Below are 24,877 nucleotides of genomic sequence, written 5' to 3'. Positions count from 1 at the left end.
CTACTGATTAACCTAACGTGTGAATTTTAACTAAAGTCCCATGTTAAGATTTATATTTTGCATGGAAAAGCTGTCCTTTGTGACATGTAGTAAAAGTGGTTTGCAGTAAAAGTTAAGACATTTTTTAATTCTTCTTTAGATGAGATCAGGGTGTTGCAACTAAATTACTTGGGAGATTGGTGTTCAGCAGGCGTCAATGTAACAGAAGTGACCAATGAATGTTTATGGAGATGCATTTTAAATGGTGTTTAACTTTAATTCAAAGTGCATTTAACCTCTTTCCATTGACTGCATGCCTGCCCTTTATTAGTTCTAGAAGCTGGGAAGTGGGCATTGAGATCATGTGACCTCTGTGATTGGCCGTCACAGCAGTCACATAGTTACATAGTTAGTCTGGCTGAAAAAGGACATAAGTCCGTCCAGTTCAAGCATTAAAAAAAAAGTTATAATCCTACAACCACAGTTGATCTAGAGGAAGGCAAAAACCCCAGCAAAGCATGATCCAATTTGCTCCTGCAGGGAAAAAAATTCCTTCCTGATCCCCCGAGAGGCAATCGGATATTCCCTGGATCAACTTTACCTATAAATGTTAGTATCCAGTTATATTCTGTGTATCTAGGAAAGAATCCAGGCCTTTTTTAAAGCAATCCACTGAGCTGGCCAGAACCAACTCTTGAGGGAGTCTATTCCACATTTTCACAGCTCTTACTGTGAAGAAACCTTTCCGTGTTTGGAGATTAAATTTCTTTTCCTCCAAGACGTAAAGAATGCCCCCTTGTCCTCTGTGATGACCTCAGGGTGAATAGCTCTACACTAAGTTCACTATATGAACCACTGATGTGTTTATACATGTTGATCATATCCCCCCTTAATCTCCTCTTCTCAAGTTCACATGATTGGAAAGCTCCCGATAGCAAGTATGCATCAGGAGCTTACCAATCCCCGATGGGTACTGTGCTGGGAGCGTGCAGAGGGCACGCTGTCAGCACAGTAAGTTGTTTACACAGGGCCACATATATACGGCGGCCCACCTGCTGAGAGACCGCATATATGCCCACGGATTGCGTGAAGAGGCAACCAAGTACTGCTTGCCTTATGGGAAAGGGTGCTGCTATAGGTGTAGAACACTGAAGCCAGCTATAGTGCCTGACCACCAATACTAGGCCTAGGCATGACACAGATGTGTTGACAGGAGGAGTTTCAGGAGGAAGAGCCAGTACAGGGATCACTGTACATATAGCCCTCAGACACTGAAAGTAAGCAGCGGAAGAGAAACTGCAAAGCATGCAGAGAATTCTGGAAGTTGTGGGAAGAGATGGCCAGCAGACAGGCAGAACTCACAATATGAGATTGAGTATAAATAGATTTTTATAGTAAGCTGATATTGGATTGTCAATAATAACTATTGTTTGTATTTCTTTTACAGTGCTGATGTTATAAAATGAAAATGTATGCTGTGACTGTAGATTTCCTTTCAAGTATATCTAAACCCAAAAACAAAAATGTAATATATTGCAGCATAATGGTCCTAGACGTCATGGCTTAATTAGTTTGCTGTTTCAGGCTTCTTTTAACTTTATTTTCTGGTGATCCTGCCAATATCACACTTCCTGTTGTAAGGCAACAACGCTCAACCACTGTACCATATCTGTGGAGGAGCAGCATTGTCACCCTAGGACAAGAAGTGTGTTAGGTCTATAGAACATTGCCACCCTCTCCTCATCGGGAAGAGGTGTTCCAAAGTCTGAACACTTTTCCTGATAACATTGTTTGAGCCAACACTGTAGAGTGCAAATGACATGGGACAGCACTTGGTTTCTGGCAGGATCAACAGGTATTTTTTGCACACACTGAACAAATATAATAGTATATTTGCCAGACCAAAATATATCAAATCTGTGATGATCATTGTCAGGATTTACTGTGCATACACTTTAAAGCCCAGTTTCAGCCAATACTTGTTTTGTTTCTCATAGAGTGGGGATGTATTAGGGTATCTGTCATTATTGGGAAGATTGGAAAATTCTCTTCAACTCGGATTCAGCAAAAAGCAAAAACACATTTTCAGTGTTTTATTTTTTCAGTTTTTAATGAACAAATAAGAAATATTCTTTATGCGCTGTGTCCTTTTTATCATGCTAATCAATGTCTGCAATACCCTATCGAACATAACTTCAATAAGTTCTGAGCTATCTTTTACTTTCCAACATGGCGGTGTATGTGGCTGGTCAGAATGAGAATCTTGCTGCACCTGAAGGGAAGTGAACACATAGGCCAATAATATTATATGGGGATGATCTGTCAGATAATAAAATGTAATGCTGTTGACCATAACTTTCAAATCCAGATGATTAAGGTAGTATTTACTTCCTAGAATCCGTCTGCCCTTAGTTCAAGCATGCAGACAGGAAGGTGTGCTTAGTTGAGAAAACCCTTCCTCTCGTCTGTCCCCCCAACCCAACCCCCCACCCACCCCCGCCCGAAGAATCTTGGGATGTATGACATCATTTGCCTAGACCTGGAAACCTGGAAGTAATTGAAGATGTAAAAAAAGTATAGAACATATAAATATAATAATCCCTCTTTTCTATTTACTAATGATAGCAGCATAAGGATTAAAAATAATCAATGTTAAGTTCCACTTACAGTAATACATAGAGCAATTACATCAAGCTGATGGCATTCAAAATTAAATATTGTTTAGGGCTATAGATTCCATAGTCTAGATTCCACAGACTTTAAGATAAGTTCATGTTTACACCTTTATGGGGTCAGAGCAGTGTTTTTATACTTGAGGCCCCATTTACATCTGTGCATAGCGGAAACATATTTTTTTAGTTTGTTTTTCATGCAGTTACATTCATTGCGCATAATGCAGCCCATTCATTGTTTTACCAAGTTTTTCGGTGTGTTTGCAAGAAACGCTTGGCCACTACCTGCTCTTGGGGTTCCATTAACATTTAATGGCAACACAACTGCAATGCACATTTGAAGCCCATTTCCGAAACGTGTGGCAAAGTGCACTTTTTCTGCGCGGTTTGTTGCGTATCCAGCAATGTAGAGATGTAAACAGGGCCTGAGGTTTTCCCAGCTTGTTTGGTATGCACCCACATATCCCACCTTTTTAAGATGAGTAAACAGGACACCTTCAAGAACAAAGTATGTAGGTAAAGTATACACCCCTGTTATGTACCAGGTATGTGGACTGTACAGAAAATGATTGGTTAGGCCTCATTCACATGGGCACTGAAACCTGTACCCAATAAGTGCTTTGTTTGTGCATCTCTAGGCTCCAAGTACCGCATGCAGGTAGCCCATTATTGGGACGCAGTGGCTGCAGAGAAGCAGCCTCTCGTCCCAATTTGACACCTATGTGGGCGCAAGTGAGTGGCCATGAACACACACTGTGGGGGAGATGTACTAAAACTGGTGCACTCAGAATGTGGTGCAGCTGTGCATGGTAACCAATCAGCCTCTAACTTCAGCTTGTTCAATTAACTTTTGACAATAAAATCTGGAAGCTGATTGGTTTCTTTGCAGAGCTGCACCAGATTTTGCACGCTCCAGTTTGCATTCAAGGCCACCTACCTGCAACTGCTCTGTCAGTGCCCATCACTACGTTATAATTTATACTTTCTTTTTTTTTTAACAGTAGAAAAGTTTTTTTGAGAATTTTTTAAGTTACAAAAAGACAAATTGTCAAAAAATGTATGGAAGAAAGCAAAAAAGGGGCGCACTCTCCTCGTGCATTACCGTGATAAAAAAGGAATTTATTAAAAATGACAAAAGTATATACTCACAAACCAGGAGTCAAGTGAACAAACAAGGAAACAATGTGATAGTCCCAGCAAACGGTAGTCTTGTGACAGGGTATTTTAACGCGTTTCGGAAGACGTACTCCCTTCTTCAGACCTGGGACTATCACATTGGTTTCTTGTTTGTTCACTTGACTCTTGGTTTGTGAGTATATACTTTTGTCATTTTTACTAAATTCCTTTTTATCACGCTAATGCACAAGGAGAGTGCATCACTTTTTTTGCTTTCTTCCAGTAATATCAAGATTCCCTGATCTTTGAGGGCTGCACCTCAGCGAGTGACTGTTACTGTGTTCCTGGGATGCTCACAGACTTGAGCGCTGGTTCTGCTTTTTTTCTGTTGTCAAAAAAATGTATCATAAATCACATACAGTATACAAAAAATGTCATACAAAAAAGTAAATTACCCATACAAGCTTCACAGAGACCAAGTGATATAAATTGCGCAAGTTGAAGTTATTTTAGTACGTAACAACAGCACTCTAAGTATACCAAACCCTTGAGAAAGAAAGGGGAGGGGGTGAAGGAGAGGGTTTAGTCACCCGGAATCTATCCATGCGGACCAGATTTTGTCATATTTGGCAGGGCAGTTTCTACTCATATATGTTACCTGGTACATAGCAAGTGTGGAGTTAATCGCCAAATATCAGTCATCAGATGGCGGGAGGAAAGTTTCCACTTAAGTATAATTTCTCGTGTAGTAAGAGGGATAAGTGAGTAGTAATTTATCATGTTTTTGATTAGGAAGAGTATCATAAATACCCAACAATAAAACAAGGGGATCAAGTAATATAGGTAGGCAATGTGCTTTGGACATTTTAGTTGTGATTTGACCCCAGTAAGCAAGAACTAGGGGGCGGGTCCATACCATATGATAATAATTTATACTTTCTTAATGTGCTACTAAAAGCACAAATAGTCACCTATGCTCCAACGGTTCAATGCCCTTGAGGTCCCTCGCCGGCATCAGCATCTTCTTCTACTGGGTGCTTCAGCTGACTTGATTGGCATGTGCAAGAGTGCAGTCATCCCAGCACACAGAAAGTTTGCCAGAATGTAAACTGAACTGTACATGAACAGCTTAGTGTACATTCTACCAGGGTTTGTGAACAGGCAGGTAAGTACATTTTACTGCAATCACAATCACTTAATCAGTTATAGTTGATTTTTTTTCTAAGAAAATACATTTTTTAAGAGGTGCTGCACATCACTTCATTGTTCCTCGTCTGGCGAAGGATGACATAGGCCCACCCCTGCTACTTTCTGAGATTTCCAGGTCACACATCCCAGGAGGCATTGTTTCACGGAGTGACACATGCTTGAGTGGCACAAGCTTCCATGCATGCACATGCACAAACATACCACATATCTCAACCAGGTCCAAAATACTTGGAGACCTGTGGCATTGTTTGAGGAATCTCACAGCTTGCACACACCAAAATGACTTGACTGAGTAGAGTCCAAAAATGGCAGTTGGGAACTGAGTGGTTCAAGGTAAACCTCAGATTCAAGGTAGACTATGCTGGAATTTTTCCATTCACATACAGGGACAGTTACTAGATGGAGGAAATTTCATCTAGGTTGAGATCCCCCTATGACAGGACACAGTGAGGTTTATTTACTAAAGCTGGAGAGTGCAAAATCCTGATCACTTCTGCATAGAAACCAATCAGCTTCTACCTCTGCTTGTTCAAATAAACTTTGGCAATAAAACCTGGAAGCTGATACACACCAGGGGAAAAAAAACAATACCCATTTACATGAGCCCTTAAAAAAATGCAATCATTTCAAGGTTGAATGAAAGATCCAGTGACGTACAAAACCTTTGGTAGTTAAAGTAGTTGTAACCCCTCACATATACCCAGTGAAGTGACTGGCCTCAAGTGACACACAAAGATGAAACAAATCCTCCTACGTGAGTTGTACCTGTTTATCTACCGCCACCTGCCCCCTACTTCCATTCAAAGTGCAGAATTTACACATGATTTCTCTTCCTCTGATTGGAGAAAAGGGACACACGCGCCTCCACACAGCACAGAGGAACAGAGCTGAGGCTGCAAATAATAGTCTGTGCCCTCCCCGTCACCATTTTTTTCTTGGTATCAGGAAAAATCCTCTCATACTTATAGCAGAGGAACTGAGACAAGTGCACAGTATAGAGGGATATGCTTTGTTCATTTTTCATGTCTGAAGTTTACAGCCACTTTAGGTGGTGCATTTTATAGAGGTCTGTACATCAGACTAAAAAGGGACAACTGTGAAGGAACTAGGGACTGAGGGATTTGGTTTCAAACGTGAGTCAGTCCCTCCGAATGAAGGACAATGGAGAGCTATGTGCACCAGGTTTCACCATAGAAAACAATGGCCTCCACTCTTTTTAGCCTGGGGCATGTCCTGGGCAGATGCCATCATCATCCTCGGCCAGATTTTGGCACGTACTCAGAATTGTAAAGATTGAGGGTTTGGTTTGTTATGTGAACAGCCTCTACTCTTTTAGTAAATCCAAACCACAGGCTTGCATTGTGAGAAGGTGCAGTAGAGCAGCACTGTTGTGTAGCTCTGTAGAGCAGCTTGTGTTTGCATTGTGCACATATGGCTGCCCCTGTAAACAGATATTGTGTCAAGTTACTTATAGTTTTAAAACGCCTACACGCATTGATAAAATTATTTAATCAAGCAAATCTCTTGCCATGTATGTTTAAAAGGTCATAGCTAAGACTATACATTTCCTTTAATAACCTACAACTAAATCTCCGTTGTAGCAGTAAAATGTGAAATGTGATTGGTATGGATGACTGCGCTTTGCACTACTTATGAAATAAAACTAATATATATTTTTTTCTCCGTCTCTTTAACCCACATCTTCCTCTCTGCCTGTCTCTTCTCCTCTTCCCCTTCCATTTTTCCATGGCCTACTTTTTCTATACTCCTTTCCCAGGAGCGCTTTCTGTCCTGCTGCCTGTGACTAACTTCAAAGAGTGTGAGGCGCACTGAGATGGGACCCCCTCCCACATATAGCTTCCGCCACTCCCTCCAGCCCCCAACCAACTCCATCCCCCGAGTCTTCATTACCAGAAATCATGCCAATTAGTGCTCCATGAGCTTATTCCTCGTGCCCGGGGGAGCCTGTGTATAGTGCACTGGGTATATATTTGATATATATATATATATTTATAATATAACTCCCCATTGCACTCTGTAACAGTAGTTGTCAGAATGGGCCCTCCAAGGCAGGAAAGGGGCCAGATTTCAAGTCTGTTTTTTCCACACGAGCAACCCAAAATTACCTTAGTTAACCTGTACTTTGGTCATGCAGTTGATATTTAAAACTATGGCCTAGTTGCAGAGAAGATCCTTTTTAACCGTTTTGTTGAACTATCATGTAACCACAGGTTTCCACTGGGGATAATGATATAGGTTTTTAATATCTCTGAAAGGGAGAGAAGGTTTGTTTAAACAGGACAAGACCATTTCTCACCAGTGACCCGAGGTGAACAAATGCCTCTGGCTGTGAGCTTCATAATGCAGAGATGAGATTAGGCTGTAGCAGTATTTTTACCCTTGTGATTTTAATGCATTATATGCTGTGACTGTTCCTGGCAACTGAATGAAAGATTCAGCAATGTTTTTTTACAGATAAGGCACTTACTATATATGAAGGATGCTCTGGAAATATACATTAAGCCATTATTTGTGTAGAGTAGAGACAAAGGCTGGCTGTAGACATGACATCAGTGTTTCCCAAGCCCACCATTATTGGTCAGATCAGGCAACAATCTCATGTGTAGCGGTTCTCCAGTTCTGACTGCAGAGCCTTGTCCAATGACTGTTGTTTTCCTGGCCAACCTCCCATTCCCTTCTTTTTCCCTCATCTATATAACCTAGCACTCAAGTATCAGAGCATTCTTGTTTATGCCTCCATCTGGTCAAAGAGACCTCTGCCAATAGTCAGATTATTCTTCCTTGTCTACTGGTTATCCCAGGTCTAATGCCATCTATACACATTTTTTGTTAGATTTGTGAATTGAATGAGGTTATAGGAAGGTGTATTGATTCACTTATAAAGTTTTCTGATGCATTTTACAGCAATACAATAATTTTTACTTTTTTTTATTTTTAATGGAATCAGTCTTGGAAGATTGTTGTATGAGGGGCTTAGTTGGAAAATATCAACCACAATTCTCTTGACCTCTTCTCAAGAAACCCATATGGGTTACTCACTCAAAAATATTTTTCAGTGGATGTGCAAGTCAGGTGAAAAAGAGTTAGCACACTGGCTTGGAGGTTAGCACCTCTGCCTTACTGCACAAGGTCCTCATCCCAGTTGGGACACTGGGATGAGGATCCTCAAGGTTCAAATCCCAGTTGGGACACTGTCTGTATGGAGCTTGCATGTTCTCCTGCCCCTGTACTTACATGAGTATCCTCTGGTGTCCTGCCACACTCCAAAGATGTATGAGATAGGGACCTTATTAGGGTTATCAGCTTCTACTGATTTGTGAATGTAAAGTGCTGCATAAATTGTTGGTGCTATATAGAAGCCTGTAATAAAAAAGGCATTATCTGAGCCTTTGTAAGTTATCCAGTATTTTGTCCAATCACAGCTGGGTAAACCTAAACAAACACCAGTGGAATTTCTTTTAAAGTGGTTGTAAACCCTTACATATACTCAGTGAAGTGACTGGCCTCAGATAATACACAGAAATTAAACAAATCCTCCTACATCAGTTGTACCTGTGTATTTGCAGTCTTCTCTTCTATAAATCTGTTCAAAAGGCTGAATTTACAAAGCTTGTCTGTGAATTCAGAAAAAATGGTGTGGAGAGCTGAAATTACATGCTGCAGAGCTCCTTGAGATCTGAAAGTTGATTGGAGGGAAAGGACACACCTCTCTTCACACAGCTCACAGGAAGAGAGCGGAGGCTGTCAATCTTCTGGAGGTTCCTCCCTGTCCCCATTTTTCTCTTGGTGTCAGGAAAACGTGTCAGAAGTGATTCATGCTGATACCAGTGTAATGAAGCAGTAGAGAGAAATGACAGTCAAAGGAACAAAAGCGGCACCTTCTAAGTGCAACATGTTAAAAAAACCTTTTATTCTAAATGAGTGGTAAATAACTCACAAGGCATATGATGGGAGAGCACTTTTTGTCATACAATGCATCCACTGTGGTCTGGATAGTGCATCACTGTCCAGTGGTGTAGGGCCAGATGACACAATGGTGCTGGTGGCTCTCAGCGCTTCCTATGCATTCAGATACACCAGGAAGATGTGCTGTTGTTGCTTCCGGTCACCAGGGTAGAAGGAGCAACGTTCAGAGCACACGTGCTCCTTTTTCAGGCCATAGCAGGGCCATCTTTGAGTGGGTACTTATAGCTAGTCATCAAGGGGGAGGGGGGGGGTGCAGGAACATTATGGTAATGTATGCAAATGACAACTAACAGGATAGCTCCTTAAAGCAACAAGTGCTTATAAAATAATCAACAATTTGAGTTGCAACAAATGGAAATAATAATAATACTTACAATTGGTGAGTTTCAAAACAAGTAAATACCTTAAGGGTCCTGTGTAATGAGATAAAATAAATAATTAATAATATTACAACATACATAGTCGACAATATAATGCTCTTATCAGGTACTCTTTACAAAAACATTATTTTAACGAATAATAAAAGGTAATCATAGCAGGGCATATTGATTTATAATCCTCATTATCTCGGGAATAAGGGGGTATCTGTAATTGATATTGATATCAATAAAGACACATACTTGTTTATAATAGGAAATATTAATATTTTAAAGCTAGAGAGGGAGGAGGATATATGGTGTGTACAGGAAAAGGAAGTAAATCAAGTAAAGGAGGAAAAATGATAATAGAGTATGAGTGATCATATAATGGTGCTGATTTCTAATTCCTCATTAAGGCCCCTAGGGGCCAGGGAATCTAGTGAATATATCCAATAAGTTTCTCTCTCACAGAGGCATTTGAATCGTTCAGCAGTAGGGAGATTGGAAGGTATAGATTCAATGATCCATACTTTTAGACCTTGATGATCCATCATGAGTCTCAAGAAAATGTTGTGGTACACTATGTTGGTCCGATCTGTCTTCAACCAACCGTTTATGTTCTCTGAATCTCTTACGTAGAGTCCAAATAATACGTCTAACATAAAGTAGGCTGCATGGACAAGTGAGACAATAAATGACAAATTGGGTAGAGCAACTGTAAAATTCAGTAATAGGTTACTGTTTCCCTTTGGCGGTAACCTCTTTTGGGCCATGACTGACATGTTTACAAGTGAGGCATCTAGGTTTCCAAAATTGAAACATGCCTTTGATGTTGAGAAAAATAAGGGGAGTAGTATGTTTAGTTTGGTGCTGTTTAATTTTGCTAGGCGCAATTTTTGTCTTGATGTTCTTTGCTCGCCTGTATGTTACTATAGGTTTAGCTGTGAGAGTGGAAGTTAGATGCAGATCCTCTTGCAATGTAGACCAATGTTTTTGAAATATGAGTTCCATCCTGCGGAAGTGAGTGTGAAATTGTGTTGTAAATCATAGAGGGGGGTCCTGAAAAGGACGTAGTAGTCTGGGTTGTGGGCTCATGAGTTATGTAAACAGAGAAAGCTTCTTCAACTAGTGTATTCGGATAGTTCTTATCAAGGAATTTGTCTTTCAAAAAATTAACTGTGGATAATGTAGTCCTGTTCCCTGGTATAATTGTGTTTTAATCAGCAAAATTGACTTTTTGTTATATTATTGACCCAACGGGGATGGTGGCAACTCTTGTAATGTAAGCAGGAGTTGCCTGCCATGGGTTTAGTATAGTTGTGAGCAAAGATGGTATTACCTTCATGACTAAGTAATATGTCTAAAAAAGCCAACTTGTCTGGATCACAGACCGATCGGAGCAATAGTCCCATATGGTTGGTGTTACAATGTTCTACAAAGGCTGGGACTATGGACGATGGACTATCCCAGATTATATCATCTATGTAGCACCCATAAAATACAAAATGACTGACATATGGATTGTTGTGCCAGATTAGCAACTGTTACCATCATCACATGGTCAGGTTGGCATATGTAGAAGCAAGATTTGCTCCCATGGCTGTTCCATGTATTTGTAGATAAACATCTCCCTGAAACTCGAAGTAGTGAGTAAGGCAATACTCTGTAGCCTCCAAAATGAATTGGGCTTGTTGTGAATTGAGAAGTGGATCAGTATTAAGAAAATGATGGAGAAAAATGACAGTTAGTGCTCTTAATTGAGACAAGTACACACTGGGGTTGATTTACTAAAACTGGAGAGTGCAAAATCTGGTGCAGTTGTGCATGGTAGCCAATCAGCTTCTAACTTCAGCTTGTTCTGTTAAGTTTTGACAAAAAAAAACTGGAAGCTGATTGGTTTCTGTGCAGAGGTGCACCAGATTTTGCACTCTCCTGTTTTAGTAAATCAACCCCATTCATATTTCATGTCTGAGGTTTGCAACCACTTTAATGGTTAGTGGAGTAAAAGCAACAATTGTTTTTAACCATAGTGACAAGAAAATTCGAACAAATTAAATTCTAACTGTGAATGTAACTTTCATTCAGGAAAAATTGTGTGTAACATAATGTGCATGTTCTAAGCATAAAAAACACCTGTTTAATACATGAATTCCTTTCAAGTAACAAGTCTGAATAAAATTTTAAAGTTTTGGGAAAAAAAAGCATTTGACAAATGATTTTTCAGAATTTCTTTACAGAAGTTCAAACAAAACTCTACTGGTGTATGGAACTTTTTTCAGACAGGCGGTACGCCTAACTGCTGTGGATTGTTTTTCAGAAGGTGCTATAGCAGTGGCTGACAGGCTTTTGAGAGGTGTTGCTGCCGCCTTCTGAAGCCTGTTTTTTTTTTAATTGCTGAAAAGCAACCTAACACTGCAGGACTACATTGCAATTGTGAGTCAAGCTTTTGGCTCATGATTGCAGTACAGCCTCATTGATCTCAATGGATGAGTTTGACAGGCAGTGCCACCTGTCAAACTCTGCAGCCCATGTTAAAAATGCAGCAACTGCGGCATGTATACAGCACAGTCAGGTTGTAATGTAAAATTTTGGGTGGGCAGCCAGGGAGTAGTAAAACCGTGCCTCGGCCGCTTGTTTTGACTGACCCTCGGCCGTCTTTGTAAAAGAGCCTTCAGTGAGTAATCTGCCAGCATGTTTGTCCATCAGCTTCATTGCCGAGGACTTTGTATCAAATGTAAAAAGAGAATTATTTTTAGCAGAGTTATTTTACATACACAACAGATTTTAGGAAGTGATGCTAACATCTTCAACTCTGTGTAGCCAGCATATGTCTGCTGTCCAACCAAACTAGGTGCCATATTAGGGCAATTTAGTCTGTAGAATGAATATGTATGAGGATCCCTGTATCTGATGCATTACTTTCAGTTTGTGCATTCTGCCTGTATCTTCCACTTTTGTTGTCTCTTTTGCAGTTTGTAATCACTGATACAACACATCTAACGCAATTTCCTTTGTCTTTTATTACAGGTCTAGTGAAATTAGGGATCCACTGTGTTACTTGTCAAAAGGTCGCCATCAAAATTGTTAATCGAGAAAAGCTCAGTGAGTCTGTTTTAATGAAGGTAAATTTATATTAAATATTCCATCAAAATGAAACTGTGTTACATATGTTAAAAAATACCTATGTATATGTTTTACTGTTCACATTTTATCAAATATGCAATGGCAATAGCAATAACATGCACTGGAAAGCTGCAGCAAGCAAGGCAAGCAGACTATTAGAATGCACTATAAGGGTATTTACTTAAGAATAAAACTATAATTCTACCACTTTCAAAACTCTGCTACATCTTGAGTATGCCATCTAGTCCTCAGGAATGATGTCTAAGAACTAGAGAAAGTCTAGTGAAGGATAGCAAAGCAAATAAGGGTGCTAGTGGACCTCAGCTGATAAATGACTACAAACATTATATTTATTCTCCCTGGAGAAGAGACGCCTAAGAGGGGCCATGATCACAGTATACAAATTTAAATGGGGATTCTAGCATGGGGAGGAAACTATTTAAACAAAGGACTCTAAAGAGGACACATGGCCACACAATGAAGTTGAAGGAGAAGCCTTTCAATCTTGAACTGCGGTGGGAGTTTTTTTTTACTGTAAAACCTAGTACACATTACTAGCTTTTTTTCGTTCAACCCAGAAGGCTGAAGGAAAAAAAACTGACAGCTCTGGTGGAGCCGCTGTACTAACTATCCAATGTTAGTACTACGACCTGCTGTGCTATTGTGTTCTGGCAGGGATGATGGTTCCCTCTGCTTGGCAGAACACACCGGTCAGCGTTCTCAGCCATCGGCTGAGAGCACTGATCCGAAGCCCTTCTTTGGTCTTGCCCTTCAACAGAAACCGGCCAAACAGCCGACTTCGGTTGGACCGTCTGCTGTACACACGGGCCAAATGTCAGCCGGTTTCTATTGAACCAGCCGATGCTGCCTGACATTCAACCCATGTGTACTCGGCTTTAGAGCTGTTAGGATGTGGAACTCCTTTCCACAGTTGGTATTGTCAGAGGGTAGAGTAGATACAGTAAAAAAACTTTTAGTTGTCTCTTAGTGAGTGCATTTACAGGGATATGGAAAATAATAGCAACTTAAAAACACACAGACAGGTTGAAATGGATGGGCTGGTGTCTTCATTCAACCTTGCAAACTGTGTAACTGTGTGAAAAATATGTGGGACAAGACATTTTGATATATTTTTATTTATTATTTTAAGCACGGTTTTTAAATGGGGTCAAAAAAAGGAAAAAACATGTCAGAGATTTTTATGAACCCTTATGGTCTACAAAAATAAATTTTGTCTGGAGTTCCACACTCCTAGGAGACCATTAACATTAGGTGACTATGGATAGGCAGATGCTACTCTAAGAAGGATAGGTGAGGATATATCTGCTTATTCTGTAGTGACTCTGTGTTTGACGCTTTGAACAGCTTGCATAAAGTACTTTTGATCCATTCATCTACTTCACTGCAAAATATTGGACCTGCTTGCAGGGAGATGCTCTGATAAGTTGGAAAACTTCTTTGTGCAAGTGTTTCTGACAGCTGGAAGTGGTCATTATTCCCTGCTAGGACAGCAGAATCAGTGCAATTGTCACAAGTGATTCTCAAAATCAAAAGCATTTGTTGTAATAATTGGGTCGCCTGTGGCTGCCCACAGCCTCTTCTGCGTGCAGAGAATAGCTGATAAGGGTTACACATCTGTCAGGTAACTTTTATTTTATTAAATGAGGGCTGTGAATATAATCATCTCCTTCACAGAAATACAGAAAAGAGCTCTCTTGTAATACACATGTACAGTGGGTATAGAAAAGAATTGCCCCCCTTTAAAATATTCCCTTTTTTGTTGCTTTGCAGCCTGAAATAAAGACAGACACAGTTTTTGTTTTATCTAGCTGTATTTACTCAGTGCAGCTTATAACATCCAAGCGAAAGATATAACACCAACATGTCAGAAATGTTTTGTTTTTTTTAATTCAAAAACAGAATCACTGAGTTGGAAAAAGGATTACCCCCTCCTAAAAATGACTTGTAAACTCAATCAGGTGTATCTAATCACCTACTCAATGGCACACAATGCAATTTGACTTTCAACTGTGATCAGCTGCGGTCATTTTAATTAGCGCAGCATGAAAAGAGCTTTCCTGGATCATTTCAGTCCCTGGTAGTGCAGCTGAAGCAAACAATCAACTATGGGTGGCAAGGCACTGTCAAAAGATCTCCGGGAGGCACAAGTCAGGAGATGGATACAAAAATATTTCAAAGGCTTTTTCAATGCCTAGAAGCACAGTGAAGCCTATTATTAAGAAGGGGAAGGTATTTGGTGCAACACAGATCCTCTCTGGATCAGGACGTCGCTCCAAACTGGATGAAAGTGCCAGGAAGAAACTGGTCAGAGAGGCTACCAAGAGGCGTACAGCAACTCTGAAGCAGTTGCAGGAATTTAGAGTGGTTATTGTGTGCATTTGACAATATCACAAATTGTCCACAAATGTGGCTTGTATGCAAGAAAAGAGCCACTCCTCAAGAAAAGCCACATGCAGTCACAACTGAGCTTTGCCAAAACGCACCTTGAAGATTCTGAGGACACATGGAAAAGAGTGTTCTGGTCAGATGAGGCTAAAATTTAATTATTTGGCCTCAACACTAAACAATATGTCTAGCGGCAATCCAATATATCTCACCATCCAAACGCCACCATTCCTACAGTAAAGCATGGAGGTGGTAATATCCTGTTATGGAGGTGTTTCTCTGCAGCAGGGACTGGAGCACTTGTCAAGATAGAAGGAAAAGATGGGGCAAAATACCGTCAAAGTCTTGATGATACTCTGCTGTCCTCTGCCAGAAAGTTGTCAATGGAAAGAAGGTTTACCTTCCAACATGACAATGACCCAAAGCACACAGCAAAAATGACCACACAAGGTTTGAAGGAGAAAAAGGTGAATGTCCTTGCATGGCCTAATCAGAGCCCAGACTTAAACCCCTTTGAAAATCTGTGGAATGATTTGAAGACTGTAGTCCACAATTAGTCACCATCAAAATTAACCGAACTTGAGAAATTCTGCAAAGAAGAGTGGGCAAATATTGCAAAGTTTAGATGTGCAGTTAGTAGGTGAATATTCCAACAGACGTAAGGCTGTAATTAAAGCAAAAGGTGGTTCAGCAAAATACTGACACAAAGGGGTGATTTTTTTTTCCTGACATGTTGGTGTTATATCTTTCACTTGATGTTATAAGTTGCACTGAGCAAATACAGCTGGATAACACAAAGTTGTAAAGGGAGGTTATTCTTTTCTATACCCGCTGTAACTCTTTGAAGCTACTAAATTATACATTTGTTGGGCACATTTGACTTTTTTTAAGCTTATATATTTTTAAACTAAGTTTCTATATGTTTATTTTTTTACTGTATATATATATATATATATATCATTTTGTTTTATAAATAAACATTGAGTACATTACAAGGATTCTATTTGGCAATTGGTTTGTATGTATCTGTAAAATTCAGCTTCAGCTATTGAGACCTGTGAACAGTCAACTTTTTACAAAATAGATGGTAAGGTGAAATGGGAAAATGTGCAAAAGGAGCTTGGGGCTCACTCTGCTGATTCTCTATGAAAATATAAAATATTTTTATACAATATTTATTTTTTGTAAAAAACCACTGACCTTAGTTATTAACAAAATATTTACAAAAACATGCATTCCCCGTCATTTCACAGACTAAGATTCACAAGGGTGAAGTAACTGGACAATCTATCTAATTCTTTAGTTTTTTTCTTATGACTCCATTTCATTGGGAACAGAATGCTGGTCCCCTGAGCCAACAAACTTTGCCCTAGGGAGTAAACTAACCAGCCCTCTGCTGCCAGTGTGCCGGTGCTAAACTAAGCTGGAGTTGTTGACTGGGTTTGTTGGATACTATAGGGGCACACTGGTCAATGTACACAGCTTCTTGGTGGGAAAGCCCTACTGTAAACTAGTTTAAATTATATTTGTAAACACATGCCACAGCTTCAGAAATTGCCAGCTATTAAATACAAATTGTATATAAGTGCATCATGCATAAGAGATATCATTGGCATGTGATATGCTTGTGAATCAATGTTGATTTGTTGAAGGTTTACTCGTTAAAAATGACTGATGTATGTTGGTGATCAGCTGATAATAATTATACTTGGCATTAGCTTGTATGTTATGTGTAAAAAGATCAGCACAGAAACTGCTGCTTAATGGTGCTTGATGTAAGAACAGATGGGAGACCGGATACAGACTGCCGAAACTGGACTTTATGTCATCAGATCTCATATGGTTTCTTGCCAAACCAGATCATTCTTATGCAAATGTAGATCAATATCTAAAAATTAACCTGTCAACAATTCGCCCAGCGTGTTTGCATCAATTGTTTTCACTGTGACCCCTGTTCCTGAATGGATGACCCCTTCCCCGAGAGATATAAAAAGAAAGATGCAAACAACAAATTTGTGGATGGAGCTGTAAAATTAGCATGAAATCGTTCTTGCAAAATAAACCCAGAGTTTTAAAAATGTGTTTGATGAGCAGGCAGCAGGAACCAGATTTCTGACAATAAATTAAAATAAAAATTAGGGCTCAATCACATGGCTGTCCAGGGCCATACGCCACCCAGATCAGAGTCTTTCTACTGTGGATATGGTCAGGTGTTTGCAGTCAGCTGTGAAGAGGAAGCCTGAACAAATCAATGACAGGCTGACATTGTTGACATTGGCTCTTCACATGTAATCTCACAAGGGTTGATTATATGTGGTTAGGGATAAATGAGTGGTTCTATAAGCAGACAGGTTGGGGTTTATTTACTAAAGCTGGAGAGTGCAAAATCGGACTCACTTCTGCATAGAAACCAATCAGCTTCCAGGTTTCATTGCCAAAGCTTCATTGAACAAGCTGAGGTTAGAAGCTGATTGGTTTCTATGCAGAAGGGAGTCTGATTTTGGACTCTCCAGCTTTAGTAAATAAACCTCGTTATGTCCAGGACCACTCATCTGTCCATAACTGCTGGTAATTGCTCCATGTGCCATTACATTCAAACAGATGTTGAGCCCAGCTGTGGAACCTGTTAGCCTGTCATTGATTTGTACAGGCTGAACAGCCGCAGAAGATCACAAACACCCGGCAGTGCCTGCCGCAGAAATAGGTTTACACTTTTAAGCTCATCATAGATAATAGAGAACAGCTGGACATGCAATCAGTGTCCATCTCACATTTTTTTGGTTAAACTTTATCATTAAACAGGAAAAAGTGTGAAGGCACACACATTCATTTTTAATCTATGATAGGTGGAAGTACAATTGGCAGCCTTACACAAGGTTTCCTTTATGCTGTTCTATATAAATCCATTCTTTTGAAGAGCTCTTCCAAAGACGTTTTAACACACTGCCCATGAAAAGGTAATTATAAGGGAGTAGCATATATAAGTTCACATGTGCTGATGCGCTTTGCTACATGTTTTTGCATGTGCTGCGATTTGCTTGTTGTGTGCTTTTTGTTTCTTTTTTAAGGACACATTGCTTTTCTTTTGCACAATACATATTGCAGCTTTACGTTGTTTAAATGCATAGCTACTCTGAGTTCAAATGCAACATGTTCCATTTTTGATCAGCATATACCAGGCTTGAAATGCATGAATACCGTTGCTGTGAACTGAATTAGGCCCCTTTCACACAGGCCATCCAATCAAGTCAGTTTATTAGTTTTTCAAGCAGACCCGGTCAGATAGTCCATGCATCCCTATGGACAGGTGGGTGTAAACGGACTTATGTCAGCTTACACCTGCCTACCTCTGGATCTGATCTGGTCCATAAAAAGAAAAAAAAAACAATAATGGAACTGTCCCCTTCTGTTTAGGTGAATCAGATTAGGGGGTAGTCAGGTTTAAACGGACAGCAGTGCATGTTTACTCCTGGCTGCCCATAGAACAGAATGGGCTGTGCTCATGTCCACTCTGCAAAAACTGATGTGTCATCTGCCCACTCTGCTCCCATCAGCAGGGGATCTGTGAGCTGATTCCATGCTGATTGGGATGGAACCCGCAAGGAATCTACCAATGTGAAAGGGGCCTTAGAGAAAGGACTATGGGCACAATTCACTAAAGCTTTTCGCATGAGTTAAGTTATTCACATGACCACATATTGCATGCGATACTGAAAATGTCAATTCACTATTGCTAGTATGGGGTATTTACTGAAAATAGCAAAAACACTTGGTAAATACCACATAAAAAGACCTTAAAGTCAATTCACAAAAGGAAATAAGTAATTAAATGCATGCGGCCATTAAGTCATGGTCCAGGCATGCGGTATGTACTGGTATCTGTCAGTAATGGGGGGGACCCCACGCCATTTTTTGTAAAATTTTGGCAAGGGAGTTCCCCTCAAAATCCATACCAGACCTGAAGGGCTTGGTATGGATGGAGGGGGGACCCCACACCAGTTTTTTAATTGTCGGCAATTCTTTCTTTTACATTCAGCTGTCAGTGGGGAACTGAAAAATTTCCGCATACGGTAATTTTCACTACTAAAATAGTGCATAATAAAATAACTCATGCGGTAGTTTAGTATAGTTTTTTAGTGAATTCAAACTTTTTTTTTTTCAAATGCTATGCGGTATCCTACTGCATATTCGGATGCGGTAAGATACCGCTTAGTGAGTTGTGCCCTATATGCCTTTTCCTTCATTTGAATAGGCCGTAAACACATCTGAGTGGTAAAAAAACAGACATGAATTTTTAGCAATGCAGTACATGATAGTTCATTACCGTGTGTTGCAAATCATGTGTGTTTCCTTTGTTTATTGGGGTCCCAATAAATATGAATCCCATAGGGACTTTGTTAGTAGGTTACAGAGCTGGTGCTTTCAAACATTTGTTTGTTTGATTCTGACATTCATTTTCTGCACATGTATATATTTACTTTCTTGTTCTTTCATACCGTAATAGCCTTGGAAAATAATTTCTGTACTTTTATATATTCAACACTAAATATGAATCTCAGTGCACTAATATGTATGGTGCATTATTGTGAGTCATTATGACGTATGTGTTAAAGCATGCTATACTGCAATGCATAAGTGTAAATGTGCCCTAAAATTTCTTCTTTCACAGAGACCCCCAGACAGGGTCATTTAAAGCAGTTCTAAAGACTATGCATTAAGGTAAAAAAACCTTCTGGGTGCAGTAGCCCACTCAGACCCCCCTTACACTTACCTAAACCCATCTCGACCCAGTGATGTACATGAGAGCTGGGTTTCTCCGCATTGGCTCACACAGCGGCGGGAGCCATGGGATCCTGCTGCAGGCGAGCACAGCCATTGAGCTAGTGAGGAGAAAGCCGGGGGGGGGGGGGAGTGGGGCCGAGCCACGCTCTGTGTGTGAATGGATAATTTCCATTCACAGAAATGCAGCCAGGGAGCAAGCCTGCTCGAATGCCCCCATAGCAAGAGGCTTGCTATTGGGGGCACACAGCAGGCAGTAGGAGCCAGGACTTCCAGCGGGGTATTCGAAAAGAGGAGAATCGGGGCTGCTCTGTTCAAAACCATTGCACAGAGCACATAAGTATGACATATTTGTTATTTTTTTCAAAGAAAATTCAACCTTTGAAATCACTTTAAAGCTGCCCACAGACATAAAATTTGAAATATCTAGATCTGGAAACAGTCATTTTTTTTAAATAAAGTCCAATTTTGTTCTTTAAACCTCATTCCTCTCTGACCAAATACTTTCAATTGTGGTCAGAATTCTACACATTAACCTGTGTAATTAATATTTGTTTAGTTTTAAATGGGTGAGGCAGCAACAGGTTGTCACTGTCCCTGCTGCTTCCTTCCCCATCCCTTTATACCATTATTGATCCTCCAATGCCTCCATTCTCATCCCGATTTACCATTACTGGTCCTTCACTGCCTCTATTTCCATCATGATCTAAAATCATTTAAGCTCCTCTGCCTCGATTTCCATTCTGATCTACCATTGGTGAAGCTCCTCTACCTCCATTCCCATCCTAACTTCTGTGATGACTGCTGTCTCCTCTGCCATCCAGTTCCACTGTCGCCTGAAGCACAACCATTTTCACTGCTACAAGCTGACAGTCTATACAGGCTCCAATGTTTCTTCCTACATTGACACAGTGCAAACCCTCCGGGGTTCAATTTCCAGAAGATTAAATACAAAGACATCAAGGTGGAAGAGGTGAGCTGGGGAGCAGGCAGTGTTACTGTTTGGGCATTGGAGAATTCAGGATGATCTCAGTCACCAGACAACAGATGCTATTACACCCCCATCTCTTCTACTTTGCCATTTTTCACATTATGTATGCTGTTTCTACGACATCATTGAAAACTGCCAATGTATACCAAGGTATAGTACCATACTGGCATATTGCCAACAAAGTGAATTATAGCATTTATATTTTACACCTTCCAATACCACCTAATACTGCCTTCTTTTAGATTGGTTTTAATCCGTCTGCCCCTTGCTCTATTACTCATACACTGTAAATGCATATATTTCTACCAAGGACCCTTCAACCTCTGAGTCACTATGTACCAGGTTGGATATATTCCCTTTTTTATTGTACACACTACTTTAGACTCATATACAGAAGCCATTCTATTTTACACTAACAATACTAATATGATTCATATACAGTATATACTACATAAGTGTTCATTTGTCTATATGTATCTCTTAAATGTGAGTCAGTTACCACTGTTTTCCCATCAGAGAACAATACATAAACTTGTATATCTGCCCTCATTTGACAATTTGACGTTGATTGAAGTACACATTGATCTTACAAAACTCAATCAATTTACAAATATGTTGTTTCAAGTAGGTTCGGGACTATAGCTCGTCAAAGATTTAATTTAAAAGTAAAAGTGTGTTTTCAGTGAGTTAATACTTTGAGTTACTGTGGTGTTTAGTTTAAAGTACAGCTAAATCATATACAGTATGCGTGCCCCCCATGCTTCTATAAAATTCCTAAACACAGACCTAAAAATGCAATGCATACCCACTCCACATCACCAAATCTTAGCTACGTTTAACTCCCATTTTCCCCTGGGCATCCATGTTGCTATTTGCAGGAGTAACTACAGGTTCTATGGAGCTGAATGGAGGAACTTCAAAGGAACTGCTCAAGGAACATATAGCAACCTCTGGAGGAACCATTGACCTCCTGAAGGAAAGTATTAGCATAGTTCCACACCAAGGTCACTGAGCAGAGACAGTGCTATGTAAAGAATATTCTTCCCTCTGACCATGAAATGAAGAGGACATGTCTCCCACTGACCTCCAGTGTAAGTAGGCATTTGTCCTACTGACTCCCAGTGTCACTGTCAGGGATGTGGGTGTGACCAGAAGTGTGTGGATTGACACAGGGAAACGCAGGCTTCAGATATAGTATAAATAAGACAATTTATTAAGACTAACAATACAAACATAAACGCAGTGCACCAAACCCCAAGCTAACACAAATACATACAACAAGGTGAAACAAACCCAAACCTAAACTGATAAAGATACACAGATACATACACATATAGAGCACAACGTAGTCAGGCAGGCCGGGTGGATAACTATAGGGCAGGTAGGTACAGGAGGAGCAGGCGGAGAGAATGGTCAGGGTCACAAGCCAGGGATCAAACAGGAGAAGTCAGCAGAGGTCAGGATCAGGCAGGGTCGGCAACAAGTCAGGCAGGAACAGGAACAGGAATGCAGGTTACAAGGTACAGGGGCCCATGGAAAAACACACACCAAGGCACAGACTGCAGGTCTGGCCATCCCTTAAATACACCTGCAATCATCCCCAGGTGATGGCTAATTGCTGAAGTGAACATCTGGTTGTTGAGAGCACCCGCTGGCCAGCCCTGGTACTGCAGCCCACAAGGCAGGTGAGTCCCACCACTATTAGCAAGTCCATTCCTGACAGTCACAGTCATTCTTCCCAATGACCACCACTGTATTGGGCATTCTTCCCATTGACCACTAATGTAAGGGCATTCTTCCCACTGATCACAAATGTGAAGGGCATTCTTTCCACTGACCAATGTAAGGAAGCACTACTCCCACTGACCATCAATGCTAGGGGCATTCTCCCCACTGACCCCCAATGTAAAGGTTATTCTTCCTGATCACCCCTAATTTTAGGAGGCCCATCTTCCACTGCCCACCAAGGTTAGGGATCTTCTCACTAACCACCAATGTAAAGTGCATTTTTACAACTAACCATCAAAGTAAAGAACATTCTTACCACTGACCACCAATGTAATGGGTATTTTTACCACTGACCACCAATGTAAGGAGGCCTATTTTCCACTGACCTCCAATGCAAGAGAGCACTTTCCAAATGAATGCCAAAGGAAGGAGGAACTACTATTTTGACTGTGTGCATTCTTTTACTATTATTATTTTATGATTATTGCTGAAAAAATGGTATATAAATCCGGATGTGTAAAAATTACCCACTGTGGGTGTCATAAAGGCTACATACACCACAATTCTTTATTATTTTATTTATTATTATATCAACATCTTACAGTTCATACTAATATACCATGAGATGTAGATATAATACATTTTACCATATGTTCCCTGAGACATGAAAATTATTCCATTTAAACTTTTCCATGGTAACAAAATTGTTGATTAAGGCTGTTTAAAATAATGTGTCATTTGCCTTTCATGGGCACACAAGAGGCAGATAGGAGTTATCTTATACCATTACAACAGCTGTTCAGATTCTCAGGATAACAAGAGTGTTACTAGGACCTCTCTGCATTTGGGTCAAAGACAAATGCCCTTCTGTGCCCCCTTGTTGAAAATGCCTTGTAGGTGCAAGTAATCCACTTACTTTACATCACTTACATAATTGCCAATGTTGTACTTTTTGTAACGTCTTTTTGAGTTTTACTTTATTTTAGTTATTATTGTCAATAGAAGCTACATTTAAAAATTGTTATATAACAGTGCCAAAGATACTGTAATAACAGAACTGGCTGTATACATCATTAAATGACTGTATAGCTATGGGTACAGTGGAGAACAGTGTTTTAATAGACTGTAAGATTGCCCTTTAACCTGAGGGGCCATGGTTGTGGATTACGTGCTACCCCTTTGGCACAGATAGGTCATTAAAACTCCTTGTTCTATTAAACAAGAGGTGAAGGTGACACGCTGGTTTTGTACGTGACTGGATGAGGAGTTAGACAGCAGATGTCCAATATAGCAGTCAAGTTTAATGGTATTGGGGTGGGGAGCAGATGGTGCCAAGGGGTGTGAAAGGCAGGTGTTCCTGCATTAACTCCCTGACGTCCAGATCCTTACAATGACGCTACCCATTAATCACCAGCAGGGCCTTCCTCCCCCTCCTGATCCTCCTGAGCCTTATATGAGTCCTACAGAGAAAAAATAACAAATGCTTTGTATAGGGAGCTTTCCAAGCAATGCTCCCTGAATAATATAGGTATATAACCCTCACCAGACATGAAAGGTGATTTTGAATGAATAGTACGGACCCCTCCCTGGGAGAATGTATACAAATGGTGATAATGATAACTCAACCTAACAATTTGGATTTTGCCATCTAAATGTATTTAAAAACCTGAAATGGATCATGGCACTCTAGTTTTCCCTGAAGATACAAGGGAGATGTGATATATACCGTGATATATTGTAAAAGAACAAATTTTGTCAATGGGAAATTCTTTTTGTGCTTTTTTTCAGGTGACTATATAAATAAAATACGTTTAAAGCCAAACTCCGGTTAGATATAAAACATGAATGATTGCAATTATATATTCGTAAAACTTTAATTCAAAGCCACCACATTTTTTTGGGTTTTCCATAGAGTGCTGAAGGATTAAAACCCTGGTTAGGTTCCTATTGCTGTCTGTACCTCCACTAGAGAGATTCAGTCTCTATTTTTTCTTGTGACCATTGTCACCAGGGAATGAAAGTGCTAGAAAATGTACTCTCAAACATTTAAATTGCCCATGGAACTTTGCAAGAGGTGCACTGAACAACAAAAAATTAAAACGTTTTGTTAAAAAAAATCATATTTTTATTCTAATACATGATTAAGATTATATTAAAATTGCATAAAATATATCAGAAAATGATGAGTAATTTTCTGATCATATATGCTTATAGAGGTAGACAATTGATATCCTAAGACACAATGCGTTTCGTGAAGCAATGTTCAATTCTTCTTTGGAGGCAGTTATACTTTAATGATATCTGTAGAGACCATGTCAATAGTATACCATACAACACACATAACAAAAAAAAAATTTAGCAGATAAAGTATCTGCCAGATAGAAAAAAAACTTTCTCAAAAAAGGTTGCCAAATAGCACAGGGCATGACTCACCTACCAACCAGACAACATATGCAAAAAAAAACAAAAAACTTTTGTCTCCTTTTTAAATCATAATGATAACAGAAATCACCCAAATGGCCATGATC

General features: G+C 39.9%; 1 protein-coding gene across 5 annotated transcripts in view; it reads left to right on the top strand.

Annotated features, from left to right (window-relative positions):
• The window catches only part of LOC149445610 (serine/threonine-protein kinase BRSK2), a 309,301-nt gene that overhangs the window by 161,509 nt on the left and 122,915 nt on the right, over positions 1 to 24,877 (top strand). For all 5 annotated transcript variants that reach the window (XM_089653532.1, XM_089653529.1, XM_089653528.1 and 2 more), the window contains exon 2: positions 12,350 to 12,444. In XM_089653532.1, the coding sequence (XP_089509658.1) occupies positions 12,439 to 12,444 (6 nt within the window). In that variant the 5' untranslated portion in view covers positions 12,350 to 12,438. The remainder of the gene's footprint in view (positions 1 to 12,349; positions 12,445 to 24,877) is intronic.

The sequence above is a fragment of the Staurois parvus genome, unplaced genomic scaffold, assembly GCF_062004578.1.
Source record: "Staurois parvus isolate SC_StPar_1 unplaced genomic scaffold, SC_StPar_1.0 ptg000715l, whole genome shotgun sequence".
NCBI classification, from domain to species: Eukaryota; Metazoa; Chordata; class Amphibia; order Anura; family Ranidae; genus Staurois; species Staurois parvus.
Note: the sequence above shows the minus strand (reverse complement) of the source record. Positions and strands in the feature narration are given on the sequence as shown.